This window comes from Herpailurus yagouaroundi, unplaced genomic scaffold (genome assembly GCF_014898765.1).
Source record: "Herpailurus yagouaroundi ecotype Mexico unplaced genomic scaffold, PumYag 203, whole genome shotgun sequence".
Lineage (NCBI taxonomy): Eukaryota > Metazoa > Chordata > Mammalia > Carnivora > Felidae > Herpailurus > Herpailurus yagouaroundi.
The window spans coordinates 18,542,202-18,562,218 of NW_024412434.1; the positions used below are offsets into that span (position 1 = coordinate 18,542,202).

The 20,017-nt window shown below is 37.3% G+C and overlaps 1 protein-coding gene across 1 annotated transcript in view; it reads left to right on the forward strand.

Annotated features, from left to right (window-relative positions):
• CUBN (cubilin) overlaps positions 1-20,017 on the forward strand; it is a 279,400-nt gene that overhangs the window by 160,515 nt on the left and 98,868 nt on the right. The window contains exons 36-39 of the mRNA XM_040451314.1: positions 423-555; positions 9,729-9,934; positions 10,837-11,021; positions 12,703-12,895. Of these exons, the coding sequence (XP_040307248.1) occupies positions 423-555; positions 9,729-9,934; positions 10,837-11,021; positions 12,703-12,895 (717 nt within the window). The remainder of the gene's footprint in view (positions 1-422; positions 556-9,728; positions 9,935-10,836; positions 11,022-12,702; positions 12,896-20,017) is intronic.

Sequence of the window (20,017 nt, forward strand, 5' to 3'; positions counted from 1 at the left end):
TGTGTGTGTGTGTGTGTGTGTGTGTGTGTGTGTGTGTGTGTGTGTGTGCTCTTGAGAGACAAAAGCTGGAACACTGCCTTCTTTTCAGGGCCGGTGTTGAAAATCATCCTGGCCGGAAACAGTGAGTGGTTGTGGAGTCTTTTATTACATGAAGTTATAGTTTGCAGCAAGAAATGGCTTTGAGAAGAGAAACGACAGAGATTCCTTCTGAGCTACCATATCCTGTGGCTTATTTTCAGTCTTCATAATCTTTTCCTTATTGTATATGACATGGATTGTTTGGATTGTTTTTTAATTGGAAATGGAAATAGGATATCCTTTGATCCTGCTAACAGCTCCTGTAGAGTTATTTCTCCTTGCCCTTATGGTATCTTATATTCGACCTTCACTCTGGCACTCACTTTGTTTCTCTTTTCTTCCAGCTTGTGGTGGAACCTTCCACATGGCTGAAGGCATCTTCAACAGCCCTGGCTACCCGGAAGTTTATCCCTCTAACGTGGAATGTGTCTGGAACATTGTCAGTTCCCCTGGCAACCGGCTCCAGCTGTCTTTTATGTAAATCCCTTTTTTTTTTTATGGTGTATTGTTTCAGTGTGAATAAATCTGCAGGAAGGAAGCACGATTACTAATAGAATGGACAACTAATAGCATGTGTCCAAGCAACTGTTAGAGGACATGGTGGGAACTTTAAGAAGACTGTTTCCAAATTTCCTCTGTTTAGTCATAGTTTGGGTTATAAATGGTATTAAAATTCTTGAGAATGGTTCTAGAACGCTGCCCAACATTCTGAGAAAGATATGCCTAAACTCTTAGTGCATTAATTTGTGGAATGTCTATTTTCAGAGAACAGTAACTGTATCTTTTTCTGAATCAGACACATTTAGAATCTTCCAGAGAAGTACTAACCTTCTTTCTTCCAGCAGGAATCCCCATCACAATCAAGCCTTCCTTACCCCGTATACCATGTCCCTACCCCAATCCACCTTACCCTTCTAGTCCATCCAGAAGAATAATTTTGGAAGCTTTTAGGAACTTAGTGGTTGGTTTGTAAAATCATTGGCATGTTCCTCATTAAACTATGGATATGGAATGAATAGTAGGATCCTGCCACATTCAGAGTGGTCTTAGATTACACTCAATAGCAATAATGTGCTTTTCCTAGAAGTAGATAGTGAAAAGCACATGGTAAGAGACATGAGACTTTTTCATCCATCAGTAGACATGTACCTGTGACATGCCAAAGCAGTGGTAGACAAACACCACTTAACAAACACCGAGCGAAAAGATTTCAGTGTTTACATTGCCGCTTTAAATGAAAAGTTATTTGTTATATCGTATTCCACATTATTGGGCATCGTTTGGGATTGCTAACTCCGTTTTTGAAGAGAATACAACAATTTCGCGTAGAGAGCAGAGGATTGTTCTGAGGACACCGGCCTGTTTATTCAAAAGTCTTGTCCCTTGTCCTCGAGGAGCCGTACTGGGCATCAAGAAAGGATTTAAATGAAAGAACAGTCCCATTTGTGGGCCATGTTCAGACATCTGAAGTTGCTTTCTTTCAGTCCATCAATCAGACAGTGCTCTTCAGGGAACAAGTGGCATTGTGTTAAAACAAAGACACCCGCTGAGTGCCTGAAAGGCAAAGCAAGGTTAAGCTGCCACATGGGAAAGAAGTTTTTGTTTGCTTTTGTCTTTGCTAAAAGCTCAAAGTTGTTTGTTGGGGGGAGGGGGGGTGCGGGAATCTCTCTCTCTAATTTTTACCTGATACATATGTCTTCCTTTCTTCAACAAATATGTGTAAGCCCCTACTGCGTGCTCACATAGTTAGCACATGTTACTCCCATGCCCAATGCTTTATACAATGATGAATAAAACATGATTATTGTTCTTGTGATAAAACCCAAAGTCCTTCCCATGGCTTATGAGGCCTCATAAGTGCCAAATGAATGGGCTTCTTTTTTGGTCTTTTTCCTTTTTATTTATTTATTTATTTATTTATTTATTTATTTTTTAATTTTTTTTTTTCAACGTTTATTTATTTTTGGGACAGAAAGAGACAGAGCATGAACGGGGGAGGGGCAGAGAGAGAGGGAGACACAGAATCGGAAACAGGCTCCAGGCTCTGAGCCATCAGCCCAGAGCCTGACGCGGGGCTCGAACTCACGGACCGCGAGATCGTGACCTGGCTGAAGTCGGACGCTTAACCGACTGCGCCACCCAGGCGCCCCTGGTCTTTTTCCTTTTAGTCTCTCCCATACTCACATTATTGACTACTCTGACATTCCGTGGGTGCCAGGAATGGGCCAGGTAAGGGAATGTTTAAGATAGACATCCTATTTCTTGATGAGTTACTAATAAATTCAGGCCAAGAAGTTATTTATTTAAACCTAAAGAGATCCATTCCATCTACAGGGCCACCGTTAAAGATGTCAAATGTCAAATGCATAGCACAAGGCTGATGCATACCAGATGCTCAGCACATGTTAAGTGATCTCACTCTGCCTTTTCTAAAATACCTTGTGTGGCATTTCACAGTTAAGTAAGAAGGGCGATGCTGAGCTCTTTCTAGAAGATAGGAGATAAACACAAAATGCTGGTTCATCCATTTCACTAAATCCCAGTTATCATATAGGCAAATCTTAACGACTCAGCCTTTTCCTTTCTCATCCATAAGAAGTTAATTTTGGTTATTTTGTGTTACTTGCTTGAGTTTTCTTTGTAAAACAAATTTTGTAGAATGCAAGATGTTCCTCTTTATGTAGAGGATAATGAGAAGGGCTTTATGGCAAGGCCTGTGAGTTATTTCTGCCCTGGTCTAAACTGTATCCAGATGGGTGCTTGGAAACATTCCCTGGGGTTGTGTGAGAAGCATATGGAATACGTCAAGTTCAAAACCATGGGGTTTGGATTGTGGACCCTGTGGTGAAATTGAATAGGGAGAGAAACCGGAGAAATTATGGTTGAATCTGTAACGAAAAGGAGGAGGGAGAAATAGAATCTAAAAAGGAGTTTTTTGTAAAACAGATATTTAAAGGAATTAACAGAAAATATATTTTATGCTTGCAGAGTACTTTTAGAAAGTGACTGATCTTGGTTCAAGAATCAAAATGGGATAATGAGAAACAGCGATTGTACTATTTTTGTTCCACATCATATTTTTACTAACAGATTTCAGCCAAAGTATTTGGAAAGAGGGTAGATTTGCTTATAAAATGTACCGGCCTAAAACAAAGACTTCCAAGAAAACAATAAGCTTTTTTAGAAGTTTAATTTGACTCTTGTAGGCATCATCCTGCCATCATTTCTGATCAAATGTCTTTTCTGTAATTTGGCACTGATGGCACCAGTATGGCACTCAAACAGAAAAGACCTGCACTTAGTAATCCCCTGGACCATTGGACCTTACTGAAATGTACACACCAGTCACCTGGGATCTTGCGAAAATCCACATTCTGATTTAGTTGGTTGGTGGGTTCCGATTCTTCATTTCAGCAAGTTCTCAGGCAGTGCGGGTGCTGCTGGACCACACGTTGCCTTTAGTAGAAAGGTTTAGATTCAATTTCATGTAAACCACCTGCTGAGGAAAATGATCTCTTTCTTCTCTTCTTACTTTCGGGGAAGCAAACCCAAAACCAAACAGTTTTAGCATATTTCACATTGTTGATGATATTACGGGTAATAACACTGAGCTTGAATTTAAGTGCTAAACATGGCAGTCATCCTAAAGATGGATTCAGAATGATTCCTTGCCAGAAATGATTGTAGATAGACGCTTTGTATTACAAAGAATGAATTGTCAAGCAAGACAGTGGGCCTAAGGGCAAATGTGGAGTTGGGTTAGCTTGATGTGGATTTTGCTTGATTTCTTCTGCTATTCAGTGACGGGTCATAGCTTGCTGCTAAACCTGTGTCTAGAATATAGATACAGATGATCTGTATTGTAGTACCTCACCTTGGTAGGATCGTGAGAGCGACAGCTTCACTGTTGGTCTGGCTAGAGACCTACCAATGCTAGCATCTGGCTTGAGAAGCAGTGGTAGAGCAAATCTGACTTCTTTGTCCCAGCATCCTGGTAGCGAATGCTCAGAGGTGTGCCTGATACACTGGTCCCATAGAAGGGCTTGAGGCGCCCAGAACCTCCAGGCTGGTTATCTGTCACTCTAATCCATTAGCTGAGATAGAGTCCCAGGAGAACCCTCTACTTACCATCATGTGAAATCTTGCAACACAAAATGTTGAGTGTTGACTGAAAAGTACACACAATAGAGAAAGAAGTTTTCTATTCTTGTGACTTCCCCCCCCCCCCCCCCCCGCCCCCTTTCTGGCAGTTTCTCCTCTATAGTCTTTCCAGGTCGTTCTTTCTCCTTTTTATCTTGTCTTTCCTCTTCTCAGGAAAAACTCCTTCCAATTACTTCTGGAAAAAGAATAGTTTGCACGCACTTTCTCTACAGTTTTTAACCGTTACTTTTTTTCTTTAAAAATTAATTTTAAATAAATAAAATGTTGCAGGGTAGCAAAAGTCCCCCTGACTTACTCATCATGGAGTTACCCTGTATCTTGAATTGCATATGTATTACTTTCATGCGTGTTTTTATAATTTTATAGCTTTGCTTTTCTATATATACTAAATTACATATGTATAATATGAGTAGCATGTATAAATCTCCATACACACTACATAGTATTGCTTTCTGTTTTATGTTTTATAGAAATGGAATCCTACTTGTTGATTGGACTGGAATTACACTGAATTTATACATTAATTTTCGGGAGTATCTTTATTGACTCTTCATATTCTTGAATTTGGAATATCTCTGCATTTATTGTGTTCTTCTTTTACGTTCTTTGTTAAACTCTCACATTTTTAAAAATAGAGCTCTTATGGCTAGACACCTTTTTTTTGGCTGCTGCTACTGCAAAGGGAATCCAGTTAAAATTTACAGACATAACCTGGCCACTTTACCAAACATAACACCTCAAATTAATTTTTCCTCCTAGAATTGTTCACTACCTCATTATATGTCTACTTATTTATTAGCTATCTCTCCTTCTTGAATACAAGCTCCCAAAAGGGCGGAAAATTCTCTATGTTCTTCACTGTCCTACCCCACAATGTCTGGCAACATGGAAGACGGTAAAAATTGTTGAGTGGGTGTTAACTAAGTTACAGGTTTTAGATTTTTGGTTGCTGGTATAAGGAATCCCTACTGATTTCTGTATGTCTTATCCAGCCACCATTGTATTCTCTAGAATAACACAGATTTTCTTCTTTCTTTTCTACTGCTGTATTTTTAGTGCCGAGAAGAAGACCTCACACATTAAGGTGCACAATAAGTATTTATCAGTGAATGAGCTCTCCTAAATATTAACTTATAGCTCTTCTTTTCCAATCCTTACAACCTTTCCCCCGTTTCCTTGTCTTGTCTCTCTGGAAAACACTGTAGTGTAATGAGGAACAAAGTGATGAGAGCAGGCTCCCTTGTGTTGTTTCTGATTCGAAGGAAATGCTTTGAAATTTTTACTTCTAAGTATATTTGCTGCAGGCATTGGTAGACGTTTGTCATCCCATTTGGAAAATTTCCTTCTATTCCTAATTTTCTGAGTATTTATGATGAGTGGGTGTTGAGTTTTATCCAATGTTTTCCTGCAATTGTCATGGGTTCTCTCTTAGTATATTTTGCATCTATCTTTGTCTGTTAAGTGTGTGTGCGTGTGTGCATGTGTGTGTGTGTTTGTGTGGTGTGAATTTTCTTATAGACCTTCTAATCTTTTTAAAAAGTTGTTTAAAGTTTTATTTATTTATTTATTTATTTATTTTTAATGTTCATTTATTTTTGGGAGAGAAACAGAGCATGAGTGGAGGAGGGGCAGACAGAGAGGGAGACACAGAATCCGAAGTAGGCTGCAGACTCTGAGCTGTCAGCACAGAGCCCGACGTGGGGCTCGAACTCACAGACTGTGAGATCATGACCTGAGCTGAAGTCGGCCGCTTAACCGACTGAACCACTCAGGTGCCCCTTATTTATTTATTTTTAGAGAGACAGAGAGAGAGAGAGAGAGAGAGAGAGAGAGAGAGAGAGCGAATGAGCAGAGGCAAGGCAGAGAAAGGGAGAGAGAGAATCCCAAGCAGGCTCCATACTTTTGGTGCAGAGCCTGACACAGCTCGAACTCACAAACCGTGAGATCATGACCTGAGCCGAAATCAAGAGTTGAACACTTAACCAACTGAGCCACCCAGGCACCCCTAGGTCTTCTAATCTTAAAGCATTATTAGTCCAACTTGATTAGATTTATATATTTTACAAACTGATGGATCCATGCTGCTTATATTTTATTTAGGATTTTTCATCTATATTGTTAAGTGAGGTTGACCTATACTTTTCTTTCTTTGGCTTCCCTTGACTGGTTTTGTTCTCAAGATTATACTAACCTTGAAATGTTGGAGACTCCTTTCTATGCGTTGTTACAGTTTGCATAACATTGAGGTTGGGCTATTGATTTCATTGAAGCTTTGAAATTCCCCCAGAAAATCATCTGGGCACAGGTTTCTGTTTTGTGTCATCTGTGGGCAACTTTAAATACTGATTTTTTTTTTAGGTGTTTCTTTTCTTTGTTTTTGTTTTTGTTTTCTTCAGCTTATTGTATTCAGTGACATAAGATACATTTACAATTCTGTGCAATCATCACTATCATCCTTTTCTGAGACTTTTCCATCATACTAAACAAACTCTATACTCCTTAAACATAACTCCCTGTCCCCAACCGTCAGTAAACTATTCTACTTCCTGAATCTACAAATTTCTCTATTCTAGTTTTCACATTTACGTAGAATCATACATGTCCTTTTGTGTCTGGCTTATTTCACTGAGCATAATGTTTTTAGTGTTCATGTATGTTGCAGCATGTATCAAAATTTCATTCTGCTTCAAGGCTGAATAATCCAGTGTGTGTATAAAATGTGATTTTATATATAGATAGATAAATGCATAGCTGTATATTTTGTTTATCAACATTATATATATATCAAATTATATATAACTATGTGTAATTTTATCTATATATAATATAGATAATTATATAACTATATATAGCTTTGTTTGTCCAGTCATTTGTTTATACATTTTTGTTTATCTGTTTTGTTTCTCCATTCATCTACTGATGGACATTTGAGTTGTTTCCAGCTTTTGACTATTGTGAATAATGCTTTTATAAATACTGATATACAAATGTTTGTTTCAGCCTGTGCTTTTAATTTCTTTGGGTATATACCTAAAAGTAGAATTTGGTACATACCTAAAAGTAGAATATGGTAATTCCATGCTTAACTTTTTGAAGAATCGCCAAATTGTTTTCTACAGTGGCTGCTCTATTTTACATTCCTACAATGCCTGAGAGTTCCAATTTCTCAACATCCTCATCACCATTTGTTATTTTCCATTTTTTAAATAATAGCCATCCTAATGGGGGTGAAGTGTTACCTTATTGTGGTCTCCCTTTGCATTTCTCTAATAATTACTGACTGAGCATTTTTTCATGTTCTTATTGGCCATTCATAATGTATCTTCTTTGGGGCACTGCATTTTCAGTTCTTTTGCTATTACTTGAGTTGTCTTTTTATTTTTGAGTTGTAAGAGATCTTTTATATTCAGGATACTAGTATGCTCTTGCATTTTTTATTTCTCTTGGGTAAATATCTTGGAGAGGAAGTTCTGGGGCATTAACTGGATGTATATTTAGTATTACAAGAAACTGCCAAATAATTATTCAGAGTGGTTCTATCAGTATACATTCCCACCAGAAACACATTGGACTTCCGGTTGCTGTATATGCTTGCCCACATTTGATCTTGTCAGTCTTTTCTAGTTTAGCCATTCTGATGGGTATAAAATGATAGCTTACTGTGATATTTAATTTACACTGTTCTGGTGACTAATGACATCGAGTATTTTGGACATTCTCATTGGCTATTCACTCAACTTTTGTTGAAGTGTCTGTTCAAATCTCTCGTCATTTTTAACTTGGTGATTTGTTTTTTTCATGTTTTTTTTTTTTTTGGTAGGAATTCCTTTTATATTCCAGAGATGAGTCCCTTGTTAGATATATGTTTTGTAATGATCTCTTCTTCCCCCTGCACAGTCTGTAACCTGGCTATTCATTTTCTTAGTCATGTCTTTAATGAGAAATTTTAATTTTTGATGAAGTCAAATTATTAATTTTTTAAATCCTATGGTTAATGCCTTTTGCATTATATCTAAGGAATATATGCTTTCCCCAAGGTGGTAAAGATATTCTCTGTTTTATTCTAGGAGCCTTATGGTTCTAGCTTTCATGTGTATATCTAGGAGGAATATTAAATTACTTTCTGTGTGTGGAGAGAAGTAGAGGTTGAGGATTTTTTGTCTTTTCTTCCCTCTATAAGGATATTCAGTAATTGAAACACCACGTGTTAAAATGACTTTCTTTTCCCCATTGAATTATGTTGGCAGCATGGATTGGGCTGTATTGGTGGGTTCTTCTCTGGACTTTCTCTTTTGTTCCATTCATCTCTTTGTCTACCCTTGCACTAATACCGCACTATCTTGATTTTTAACAATTTTTTAAAGTGTATTTATTTTGAGAGAGAGAAAGAGAGAGAGAGAGAGAGAGAGAGAGAGAGAGAGAGAGAGAGAGATGAGCATAAGCAGGGTAGGGGCAGAGAGGAGAGACAGAATCCCAAACAAGCTCTGTGCCATCAGTGCAGAGCCCAAACGCATGGCTCAGACTCATGAACTGTGAGATCATGCCCTGAGCCGAGATCAAGAATTGGGTGCTTAACTGACTGCACCCCACAGGCGCCCCTCACACCGTCTTGATTATGTCCAAGTTTATAAAGCACTAAAGCTACATTCTGAAAGCATTCATTTAACACTTACATGTTCCAGACTCTATATGTTATCTGTGGCAATCATTGAGTAGATGTTGTTTCCTATCTTTCATTCTCCCATGTCATCATAACTGCAGATTATAATACAAGTTGAAGAGGCCGTATTTCCAAACTCTAGCCTATATTGTTACAAATCCCATATTTCGCCTGCCTTTTCAGAAATTAAGTACAGATGCCTTTGTCACTTAAGCTCTGGCAAAATTAGCCCATGATACTGCTTGAGCTGTGTCTCCTAACAAGTACTCAATGTTCTAACCAAACTAGAACTCTCACAGATTTCTAAATAAGCCTCACCCTTTTTCTGTGTATGTGCTCTTATCGACATACGTTTTGTGCTCACCATTTCTGTACCTTAAATCCAGCTAATGTTTATATTTCCATCCCAGAAACAATCTCTCTGTTAAGCTGTGACTGAGCCTCACAATCCGATGTGATACGTCTGCCTCCAAATCTTCGAACACTTCTAGCTCCGAGGGCACTTTATGATATTCTACCTTATAATGTGTCTTTTCCTGTATTCTTGCCCAATCTTTCCCCCTAGAAAGAAAAGTCCTTGAAGGCCATGTATTAATTGCCTTTGTATCTCTGCAACAGGCATTTCAGCAAATTTGGGGGAAAGAAATTTTTGGAGTTGGCTCAAAGATAACGTGATTAAAGTTAAAGTTTTATAAAGAACAGTTATAAAGAAACCAGCAGGTGTTTCGGGATAATCTCAAAGCTTATTCTTTCAATTTAATCCTCCAAAACTCTCTCTCTCTCTCTCTCTCTCTCTCTCTCTCTCTCTCTCTCTCTCTTTTCAAATTAGAACTTTCCAGTTGGAGGATTCTCAGGACTGTAACAGGGATTTTGTGGAGATCCGCGAAGGAAACGCCACTGGTACTTTGGTGGGGCGATATTGTGGAAATGTCCTCCCCCTCAATTATTCATCCATTGTTGGGCACAGACTGTGGATCCGATTTGTCTCCGATGGCTCAGGCAGTGGCATAGGCTTCCAAGCCACATTTACTAACAGTAAGTTGCTTCTATTTCATCGATGGTTTCCAGAGAACATCCTACAAACTAGAAAGGATAACACATTTTTTAGTAATGCAGTAAGTGAAGAATCCTGAACTCTATTCTCCTAGATCTGTTGTATTTGTGGAATTACTTCATTTTAAACTATATTATAAAAACTAAATTACATGTGCATGGCCCACCAGGAGCAAGGGAGAGTGGCTCTAGTAATCGTTTTAAGCTCATTTCTACCTAATGTTATATTAAACTTTTTACATGATATTTTGTTAGAACCTTCTAACGTATTTAGTTCAGGTTGAGCATATTGATACCAAGGGTATTTCGTTTGAAGTCACAAACTCTCTATTCTTCAAATTCAAAACACTGAGTATATTTTAGGATTGAATTAAGTGCTCAGATATTATAACAACAGGGTTTTCTTCTAATAGAATAAAATGTTAATATTTTTATTTTCTAACTTGACTTTTCCATAATTAGCTATTTTTCATGGCATTCCAATATGTCTGTTTCTCATACCAAAAATTTGAAAACAGTCCCATTCTTTAGTAAAAAGGAAAATAGGTAAACAAAATAGAGAATGAGCCTGGTAATACCCCTTCACTTGTCATCAGGTCTCCTGGGGTCTGGGAACCCCTTTTCACATGAGAAGTTATCTCCTCTTTTCACACCATGCCACCTTCTTAGGAGATGAAATTCCATTCACAAAATCACGGTTCTCCAAGGAATTAGTAGATAGTACAGAAATCAAAAGGGAAGCAATATTTCTTTCAGTGTTCAGAATAGAAATCACAGCCAATTAAAAGTCCATCCTTTTCAACACCCCTTGCCTTTTGTTTCTTTCATTTGATTAAAGAGCTATTCTAAGTACTTCTGATTTACTGCTCTGTTTTCCCTCCTAGTATTTGGCAATGATAATATTGTGGGAACTCATGGGAAAGTCGCCTCTCCCTTATGGCCTGGACATTACCCCCACAACTCTGATTACCAATGGATAGTAAATGTGGATGCGTCTCAAGTTATCCATGGTAGAATCTTGGAGATAGACATTGAAGCAACTCAAAACTGCTATTATGACAAATTAAGGGTGAGTATCCAAGGGCAATCAGTGTTCGTAAATTTTGGTGAATTTCTATTTGCAAAAACAGATCAAGTTAATGTCAGTTGAAGCATTTGTAAATCACATGGGGTGGCCTCCCTAGATCATGATTACCTCTTCTAGATTACCTATGAAAAGGTAATTCTGTCATTATATTTATTTTCTTTGGATTCTCTAAGTTTTATTTTTAGCATTATTGTAATTTACCTCTTGGGCTTTGTCTATGTGTATATGTATATCTTAGTTAAGTATCCTCTCTCATATCTCATTTTCTTGTGTATTCTTATGTTAGAGTGTTAAAAGTTTGAAGGATCATTTTTAAATAAATAAATATAAAATTGTGGTGGTTATTGCCATCCAGATTTTGGTTACTGCATCAGTTTCAAAAACACTGTCACATTCTTTTTTTCTTTTTTTAGCTTTATTCGGGTATATTCGACAAATAAATATTGGGTATATTTAAGATGTACAACTTGATATTGTAACCTATGTACACATTGTGAAATAATTGTTACAGTCAAGCTAATTAATACTTGTATCACCTTGCATGGTTATCATTTGGATTTTGTGTGCGTATATGTCTGTGTGTGTGAAAGAGGATATTTAAGATGTACCCTCTTAGCAAATGTCAAGTATATAATACAGAAACAGTACGATATATTTCAGTATTAACTGTAGTCACATTGCTGCACATTAGATCTCCAGAATTATTCATCTTGCATAACTGAAACTTTGTAACCTGTGACCAACATTTCCCCATTTCCCTCTCTCCCCACCCCTGGAAACCATCACTCTACTTTCTCCTTCTATGAGTTTAACTATGTTATCAGATTCTCAAAGGCCAGGATTCCATTTTATTCATCTTGGGTCTGCAGGGCCTCACATAGAGTTCGGTACCTAAGGTGCTTCGTATGTGTGGAAATCATTATTACATAGTTTGAAAAACAGCTTATCTCCTAGCTTCGGCAGAGAAATTTATAACAATTTCAATGAACTTGTTCCAAATTATTTACAAAATGAAGTAAAGGATAGGAAATATGGTTGGATGGCATTTTTCCACATGTGCCGAAAAAAAACAATGTGTTCCATGCTATGTGTTTGTAACTATAAAAATATGTCTCTAAACAGGTAACTTCATATTTTCAACCAAATGAAAAAAAAATTGAGTGATTTGAATGTGTGTTGAGCCCTCACAAGCTGTCACTCTTTTGTTGTCATTAATTCTACTTTCCGATACCTGTCTGTTTAAACCTTTCCTTCTTCTTGTTGCTTTTTCTGTTACTTTCTAATTCCTTCCTTTGAGGCCCCAAAGCACATTCAAAAAGTTCTATTGTTGTACAACTATCTTGATTCCTAATTTTCCACCCCTACATTTTACTGTAGATCAAATAATGAGCTATTTTGCATACAGTTTATGTATTAATATAATTCTGCAGCAAAGATGAAATTATTTTAAAACACCTTAAAATTTTTTGCAGTCATATTTTATATTCAATGGTGCTTTCTATTTCAACTGACATATGGTGTTTACTTGTTTATTTTTTTCATTATGATGAAATTATAATAACATAAGGCAACCTTTTAGTTTTCTTTTTTATGAAGAAAAATAGAGGTAATTACTTGAATTCAGTGCTGTGTTATCTTTTTTTTTTTTTTTTTTTACATGCAGATTTACGACGGGCTTGGTGTTCATTCCCGCCTCATTGGAACTTACTGTGGTACCCAGACCAAATCTTTTAGCTCCTCTAGAAATTCCTTGACATTTCAGTTTTCTTCTGACTCTTCAATCTCAGGGAAAGGATTCCTTCTGGAGTGGTTTGCAATGAATGTCTCTGTTGGACCTTCCCCTACAATTGCTCCAGGTATGTCTTACCAAACAGTAATAAATGAAATTCTGTTTTTGGGTTTCACTGCATGGGCCTTCCCAGAATAGGTTACAAAGGGCCTTCCCTTAATAGGTGGCAAATATGTAAATTACTAAGAATAAGTGCAGCCCTAAAACCTTCCATATATATCAGGTGTTCTTTTAATTTCATAAATACTGCCTTTTGTAAAAACTGTACATTTGTGGTTTTTTTATATTTTCCCCATTATATTTTTTATATTAATTAGGGGTTTGATATCCATGAGGCATTCTACTTATAACTTCTAGAGACTCCTTTAGAGATCTCTGAAAATTTGATTTGTAAATGCTCTGCATGCACACACACACACACACACACACACACGCGTGCGCGCACACACACACACACACAATATTATGGGTCAACTAGAAGACAGAAGTAACTGTTTTTCCTCTAGATTTAACTTTTTTTAAGTTTTTAAAAAAATGTTTATTTTTATTTTTGAGAGAGTGAGTGAGTGGGGGAGGGGCAGAGAGATTTGAAGCAGGCTCTGTGCTGAAAGCCGAGGGCCCGATGCAGGGCTGGAACTCACAAACCATGAGATCATGACCTGAGCTGAAGTGGGAAGCTCAACCAATTGAGCCACCCAGGCACCCCTTTTCTAGATTTCGTTTTAAATGTGCCTTCAGAAATGCTTCACTTTCTCCTTAGTTGGTCATAAACCTTCATGTTTTAAGGTAAAATTAGCCTAATTGTTAAACTTTTATTTGACTATGTTTAAGACATCCTTAATTCCCTTGGTAAGCAGTGTTTGGGGAGACTGATTTTTCCTTAAAATTTTATTTAAACAATTTTGAATGGCTTTTATGGGTTGTCATAGAAGTCTGACAGCCCAGTTTGGGGGATATTGCCAACCTTGGTATACAGTTGACCCTTGAACAACACAAGTTTGAAATGAAGGCGATTGAAAAAATCTTATATGAGAATTTTTTCTATAAACACAGTTCAGTACTGTAAATATGTTTTCTTTTCCTTATTTAAAAAATTTTTTTAACATTTACTTATTTTTGAGAGAAAGAGAAAGAGAGACACAGTGTGAGCTGGTGTGGAGCAGAGAGAGAGGGAGACACAGCATCTGAAGCAGGCTCCAGGCTCTGAGCTGTCAGCACAGAGCCGGATGTGGGGCTCGAACTTGCGAACCATGAGATCATGACCTGAGCTGAAGTCAGACGCTTAACCGAATGAGCCACCCAGGCGCCCCTCTTTTCCTTACAATTTTCTCAGCATTTTCTTTTCTCTAGCTAGCTTACTTTATTATAAGACTATAGCATGTAATACATGTAACATACAAAATATGTGTTAATTGACTGTTATCTGTAAGACTTCTGGTCAATGGTAGACAATTAGTAATAAAGTTCTGGGGGAGTCAAAAGTTACATGGATTTTGGGGGAACCTGCTGGCTCAGTCAGTAGAGCATGAGGCTCTTAATTGCAGTGTCGTGAGCTTGAGCCTATGCTGGGCACATGGGCTACTTAAAGTCATGTGGATTTTTTACTGTGTTGGGGGTTGACACCCCTAAGCCCTGCACTGCTCAAGGATCAGCTGTACTTGATTGAGACACATTATCATAGGTTCTCATTGAAGAATATTCAAACTCTGAACTTGTTCTAAGACTAAATATATCCTAAAAGATTAGAGTCTATTTGCTTCTAACTTCTTGGGAATTTGTATTGGTAGAGGTAACTGATAAATGTATCATTCATACTTGTTTTCATTTAATGCACCTGGAGTATTCTGTTCTGAGATGTTTTTTCCACCCCCCCCCCCCGCCTTACAAGATGTTTCCATAAAATTGAATATGAATCTCTTTCTTAAAATATTAATCTACTTATCTAAGAGCAAAGAACCATCAGCAAGATTGCCAAATGCAATTTGAAGCTATCCATTTAATTCTGGATAGCTCTTCTAAGTAAACTTGAATTAAGCTTTTTTTATAGCCACAAATCTCAAGTTAGAGAAAAAATCACTTACTCATGGAAAATATTATATCAACAAATATAATTCAGTACTCAAAAATGACAAATTTTCTTCTCATACTTAAGCTCTGTAATTAGATGAGTTAAGTGGATGAGTGATTATATCGTAAATTTCATTTTCCTTGAGAACAAGGGAAGGTGAAAGTAAGAAGATAAGAGAATTTTATAATTTACTAGTTACCTAGATGATAGGGTGGCATTGCATTCTGAAAGATTCATCAAAACTAAAAAAAATTTTAAAAGCTTAACATTTTAAAATATATTTATATATTGCACATTGTACCATCAGCATTTCTTACACATGCATATGTTTAGTTTAATTCAATAAATATTTATTGAGGATTTGCTATAGATACACCGAGACAATTAAGTAAAGGGACAAAGATCTGATCTCAACTCTCCAGGAGCTTAAAAATAGTTGGGAAAGACAAAGTATTCATATGTCAGTCAAATACCAATTTAGTAATTAAATTATTTAATGACAAGGCATGTGGTACAGGCAGAAGAAAAGAAAGCAAAGGAAACTGAGCTTAATGTGGATGAGGATCATTTGAAGGAAATTAAACACATCGAGTAGGAAAAGATTAGTCAGCATATCAGTCAGGACATGATCAGTTATGCTGCGATAGCAAACAATTCCAAACTCTGAGTTGCTGAAAAATCATAAAGTTTCTTTCTGGTTTGTGTTACATATTCTTCTTGGATTAACTAAGTGCCTTGTCATCAGTATCACTGCATAGCCCAGGCTGTTGGAGCTGACATTGTTTGGGACATTGACTGTGATCATGGCCAGAGGAAGGAGAGCTCTGGCATGTCTCAGTACAAAAGTGCTCAGCTTAAAAGTGACAAAATTATTTTGCTCATAATTCATTGGCTCAAACTGGTCAAATGACCTCACTCAACCACAAAAGGATCAAGAATTGCAATGTCAGCATGTGTTTATAAATGAGGGAAAATGAATATTTGACCAAAAAGAATAATGACCCCAAGTCGGTTAGTTTGATAACTGCCGTTTATAAATTCAAGGTAAGAAATATTTTACATAAAGGAAAATCTTAACATTTGAAGACCCTGAGTAATATTAAAGTCTTCCACTTGAAAATTTCTTTCATTTGTCTCTTTTTTTCTTTACTTCTGTAGCCTGTGTAGAAATAGGACAAGAATTAGGACCTAGTCCCATAAAAGTTTACACTCACTTCCTGGTGGTCCTAGTAAGATTCAAACATGTACTGGTATAAAAGTCAGAAACCTCTGGAATGGTGGGGTGAGGACCTCTGAAAAAGCATTCCTGCAGGAAAACAATGAGAACATTGTCAAAATTGTCAAGATCAGCTTTTGAGAACCCTGGAAATTCATCAAAGCTCGCAACAATCTAAAGAGTGTTTATTCAAGAATGATGGCTGAATCTCAGAAAAATAGTCAGCTTTCTGGCATCTTAATTCTCCCTATTTCCATCTCTCCCCTTGCCTCAGCTTTGCAGTTGCCTTGCAGAATCCTCAACTAGAGTAGCTGCGAAACCAGTAGTTGAGTGCCTACTGGAAGGGGTAGAACAGGTGGAGAGCTACAGAAAACCTCCTATTCCTAAGGAATTACCATTATTTGACCTATCTGGCAGCTTCCTAGGAAAGCTCCATTCTCAGGACTTGTCTTCATTTGCTCTGCCTCAGCGGTTGCTCTGTGCCCATAGCCCTATCCCCAGGGTATTTGTAGAAAACAGTCAGTGGCGACTGTTTAACATCACAGTTATATGTGGCAGTAATACCAGGTGCAGCTAACAAGAGGGTGAATAAAACTGTAAAAGGAAAATCCTGGGGAATGAGATACCCATAGGGAGCTTTGGAAAACTCTGACATATTTCTGGAAATTTAGAAAGCCACACACAGGTGCAGGACTGTGCACATGTCCAAGAGAGGACGCGAGGGCCCTGATCTCTCAACTCTATGTGATCTTGAGGGTCTGTGTAAGCAGGGAGTGAAGACTGAGGCAGAGTTGTAAACTGCCTACTAGAGCTTTATAGGCATATCCCAACACATGTAGACTTTAAGTTAGCTATTATAAATGTGTTGAAAAGTTAAAAGGAACCACGTCTAAAGAATTGAAGGAAAATATGGGAATAATGTATCACCAGAGACTATCGAGAAAGTGATAGAAATTATGAAAAGAAAAAAACCAAATAGAAATGTCAGAATTGAAAAGTATAATAATTGAAATTCTCTGGATGGGCTCAATTACAGATTTGAGCACATAGAAGAAAGAATCAGCGAACGTGCAGATAGGTCAACTGAGATTGGCCTGTCCATGGGAAAGAAGGAAAAAGACTGAAAAAAATTGTACAGAGCCTCAGAAACTATCAATTATACTAACATATGTACAATGAAAGCCCCAGAAAAGGAGGGAGATAAAGGGGGACAAAGAATATTTGAATATAGTGTCCAAATACTTCCCAAATTTGATGAAAAATATTATTCTACACACCCAAGAATCCCAGTAAACTCCAAATAGGATAAGCTGTCTGAAATCTATACCTAGACAAGTCACCAACTATCAAAGCTGGAGAAAAAGGGATCATCTTCAAAGCACCAGGAAAAAGTGATCCATCATGTAAAAGGAGTCCTCACCTAGCTTCTCATCAGAAACCATGAAAGCCAGACAGCAGTGGAATGACATATTCAAAGTATTGAAATAAAAAGACTGTTGATTAAAAGTCAAAAGTCTATACCCAGCACATATGTCCTCCAAACTAAGGAGAAATTCAAAGACTCCAAGATAAATGAAAATGGAGAGAATTTATTGCGAGCAGATCTACTCTAAAAGAAATTCTAGTGGAAGGCCTTAGACTGAAATGAAAGTACCATAGCATGTCTTGACAACTAATAAATAGCATGCAGTAAGATAATGACATAAGTAAATATAAAGGCATTGTGAATGCATTTTTGTTTGTGATTCTCCCGCTCTCTGATTTAAAGACAGCTGCATCAAGCAATGACTATAAAACTGTGTTGATGGATTTGTAATGTTTAAATGTGTAATTTTTATGGCAAAAATAGCATCAAAGGATGGGGATGGAAATAGAATTTTATTGGAGCCAAGTTTTGTGTACCATTCAAATTAAATTAGTATTAACCCAAACTACATTGTTTCAAATTAAGATGTAAATTGTAACTACCAGAACAACCACTGAGAAAATAACTTAAAAATATACATAGTAGGGGTGCCTGAGTGGCTTAGTCAGTTGAGCATCTGACTCTTTTTTTTTTTTTTTTTTAATGTTTATTCACTTTTTTGAGAGACAGAGACAGAGTGTGAGCAGGGCAGGGGCAGAGAGAGAGAGGGAGACACAGAATCTGAAGCAAGCTCCAGGCTCTGCACTGTCAGCACACAGCCCAATGCGGGGCTCAAACTCATGAACCATGAGATCATGACCTGAACCAAAGTCGGACGCCCAACCAACTGAGCCACCCACGTGCCCCTGAGCATCTGACTCTTGATGTGGGCTCAGGTCATGATCTCACGGTCATGGGACCGAGTTCTGTGTCAGGCCACATGTGGAGCCTGGAGCCTGCTTAAGATTCTCTGCATTCTTCTCCTTTGCCCTTTCCCCACTTGCACGTGTTCTCTCTCTCTGTGTCTCTCAATAAAAATAATATATGTATGTATGTATATATAGTAAAAAAAAAAAAAAAGAACAAGTGAATTAAAATGGTATACTAAAAAATATATATATTTAACATTCCCTAGGATGATTTTAATCAATCAATAACAATAATAAGCGTTGGCAAAAGCAAACGATAACAAGGGTTGGCAAGGATGTGGAAAAATAAGAACATCCTGTGTATTGCTGGTAAAATTATAAAAAGTTATAACCACTTTGGAAAACAGTTTAGCACTTCTTCAGAAATTGAAACACAGGGTTACCATATGATCCTGCAGTTACATTCCTAGTCATATACCTGATGGAATTGAAAACATATAGTCCACACAAAAATTTATAAACTGAAAGTTCGTAGAAGCATTCTTCACAATAGTGAAAAAGCAGAAGCAACCCAAATATCGCACAACTGATAAAACTTAATGTGATATATCCATACAGTGGAGTACTGGACAGGCTTAAAGCAAGGAAACGAAAAGAATGAAGGACAATGAAAGAAATACTGAAATATGCCACGGATGAACCTTAAACCATTATGCTAAGTGAATGAAGCTAGTCACAAAAGGCCACATGTTGTCCGATTATATGTATATGAAATGGCAAGAATGGGCAAATCCATAGACAGAGACAGAAAGTAAATTAGTGGTTTCCATGGACTGGTAGAGTGGAAAATAGGCAATCAGTGGTAATTGGTATAAAGTGTCTTTTTGGAATGGTAAAAGTGTTCTAAAATTAGCCCTGATGGTTACAGAACTTTGTGACTATAACTAAAAGCCCCTGAATTGTAGATGTTAAAAGGTACGTTTTATGACACACAAAGAATACTTTAACGAAACTAATTTTTTAAAAAATTAATAAGAAATGAAGAAAGGCTGTTGTTATATATTTTACTAATTTGAAAATGATTTCAAAATTGCCCACATATAAATAACATGGTGAACAGCTATGCTGAAAAAGTAAAGATTAGAATACAGAGGAGGGACGCCTGGGTGACTCAGTCGGTTAAGCATCCAACTCTTGATTTGGGCTCAGGTCATGATCTCATGGTCGTGAGGTTGAGCTCTGTGTCAGGCTCTATGCTCAGCGTGGAGCCTGCTTAAGATTCTCTCTCTCCCTCTGCCCGTCCTCAGCTCATGCTTGGGCACGCTTGCTCTCTCTCTCTCTCTCTCTCTCTCTCTCTCTCTCAAAAAAGGTAAAGTACAGAGGAAACATTAATAATAATAATAATGATGATAATAAAAGAAGGTCTTCTACGTGGACTAACTTCATGCTTAGCAAATAAAAGACACTAAGACACTAATAAACGGGCCGTGTGGCAAGGCTATGGTGAAAAAAGCAGAACACAGTGTTTTTCTCACACAAAAAGTAAACGAACAGAAATCACAGCTTTGTGAGTCAGCAGGTTTAATAAAATATTTCTAGATTTCTTTGAGAACTTTGTTGTAATTGGTTGT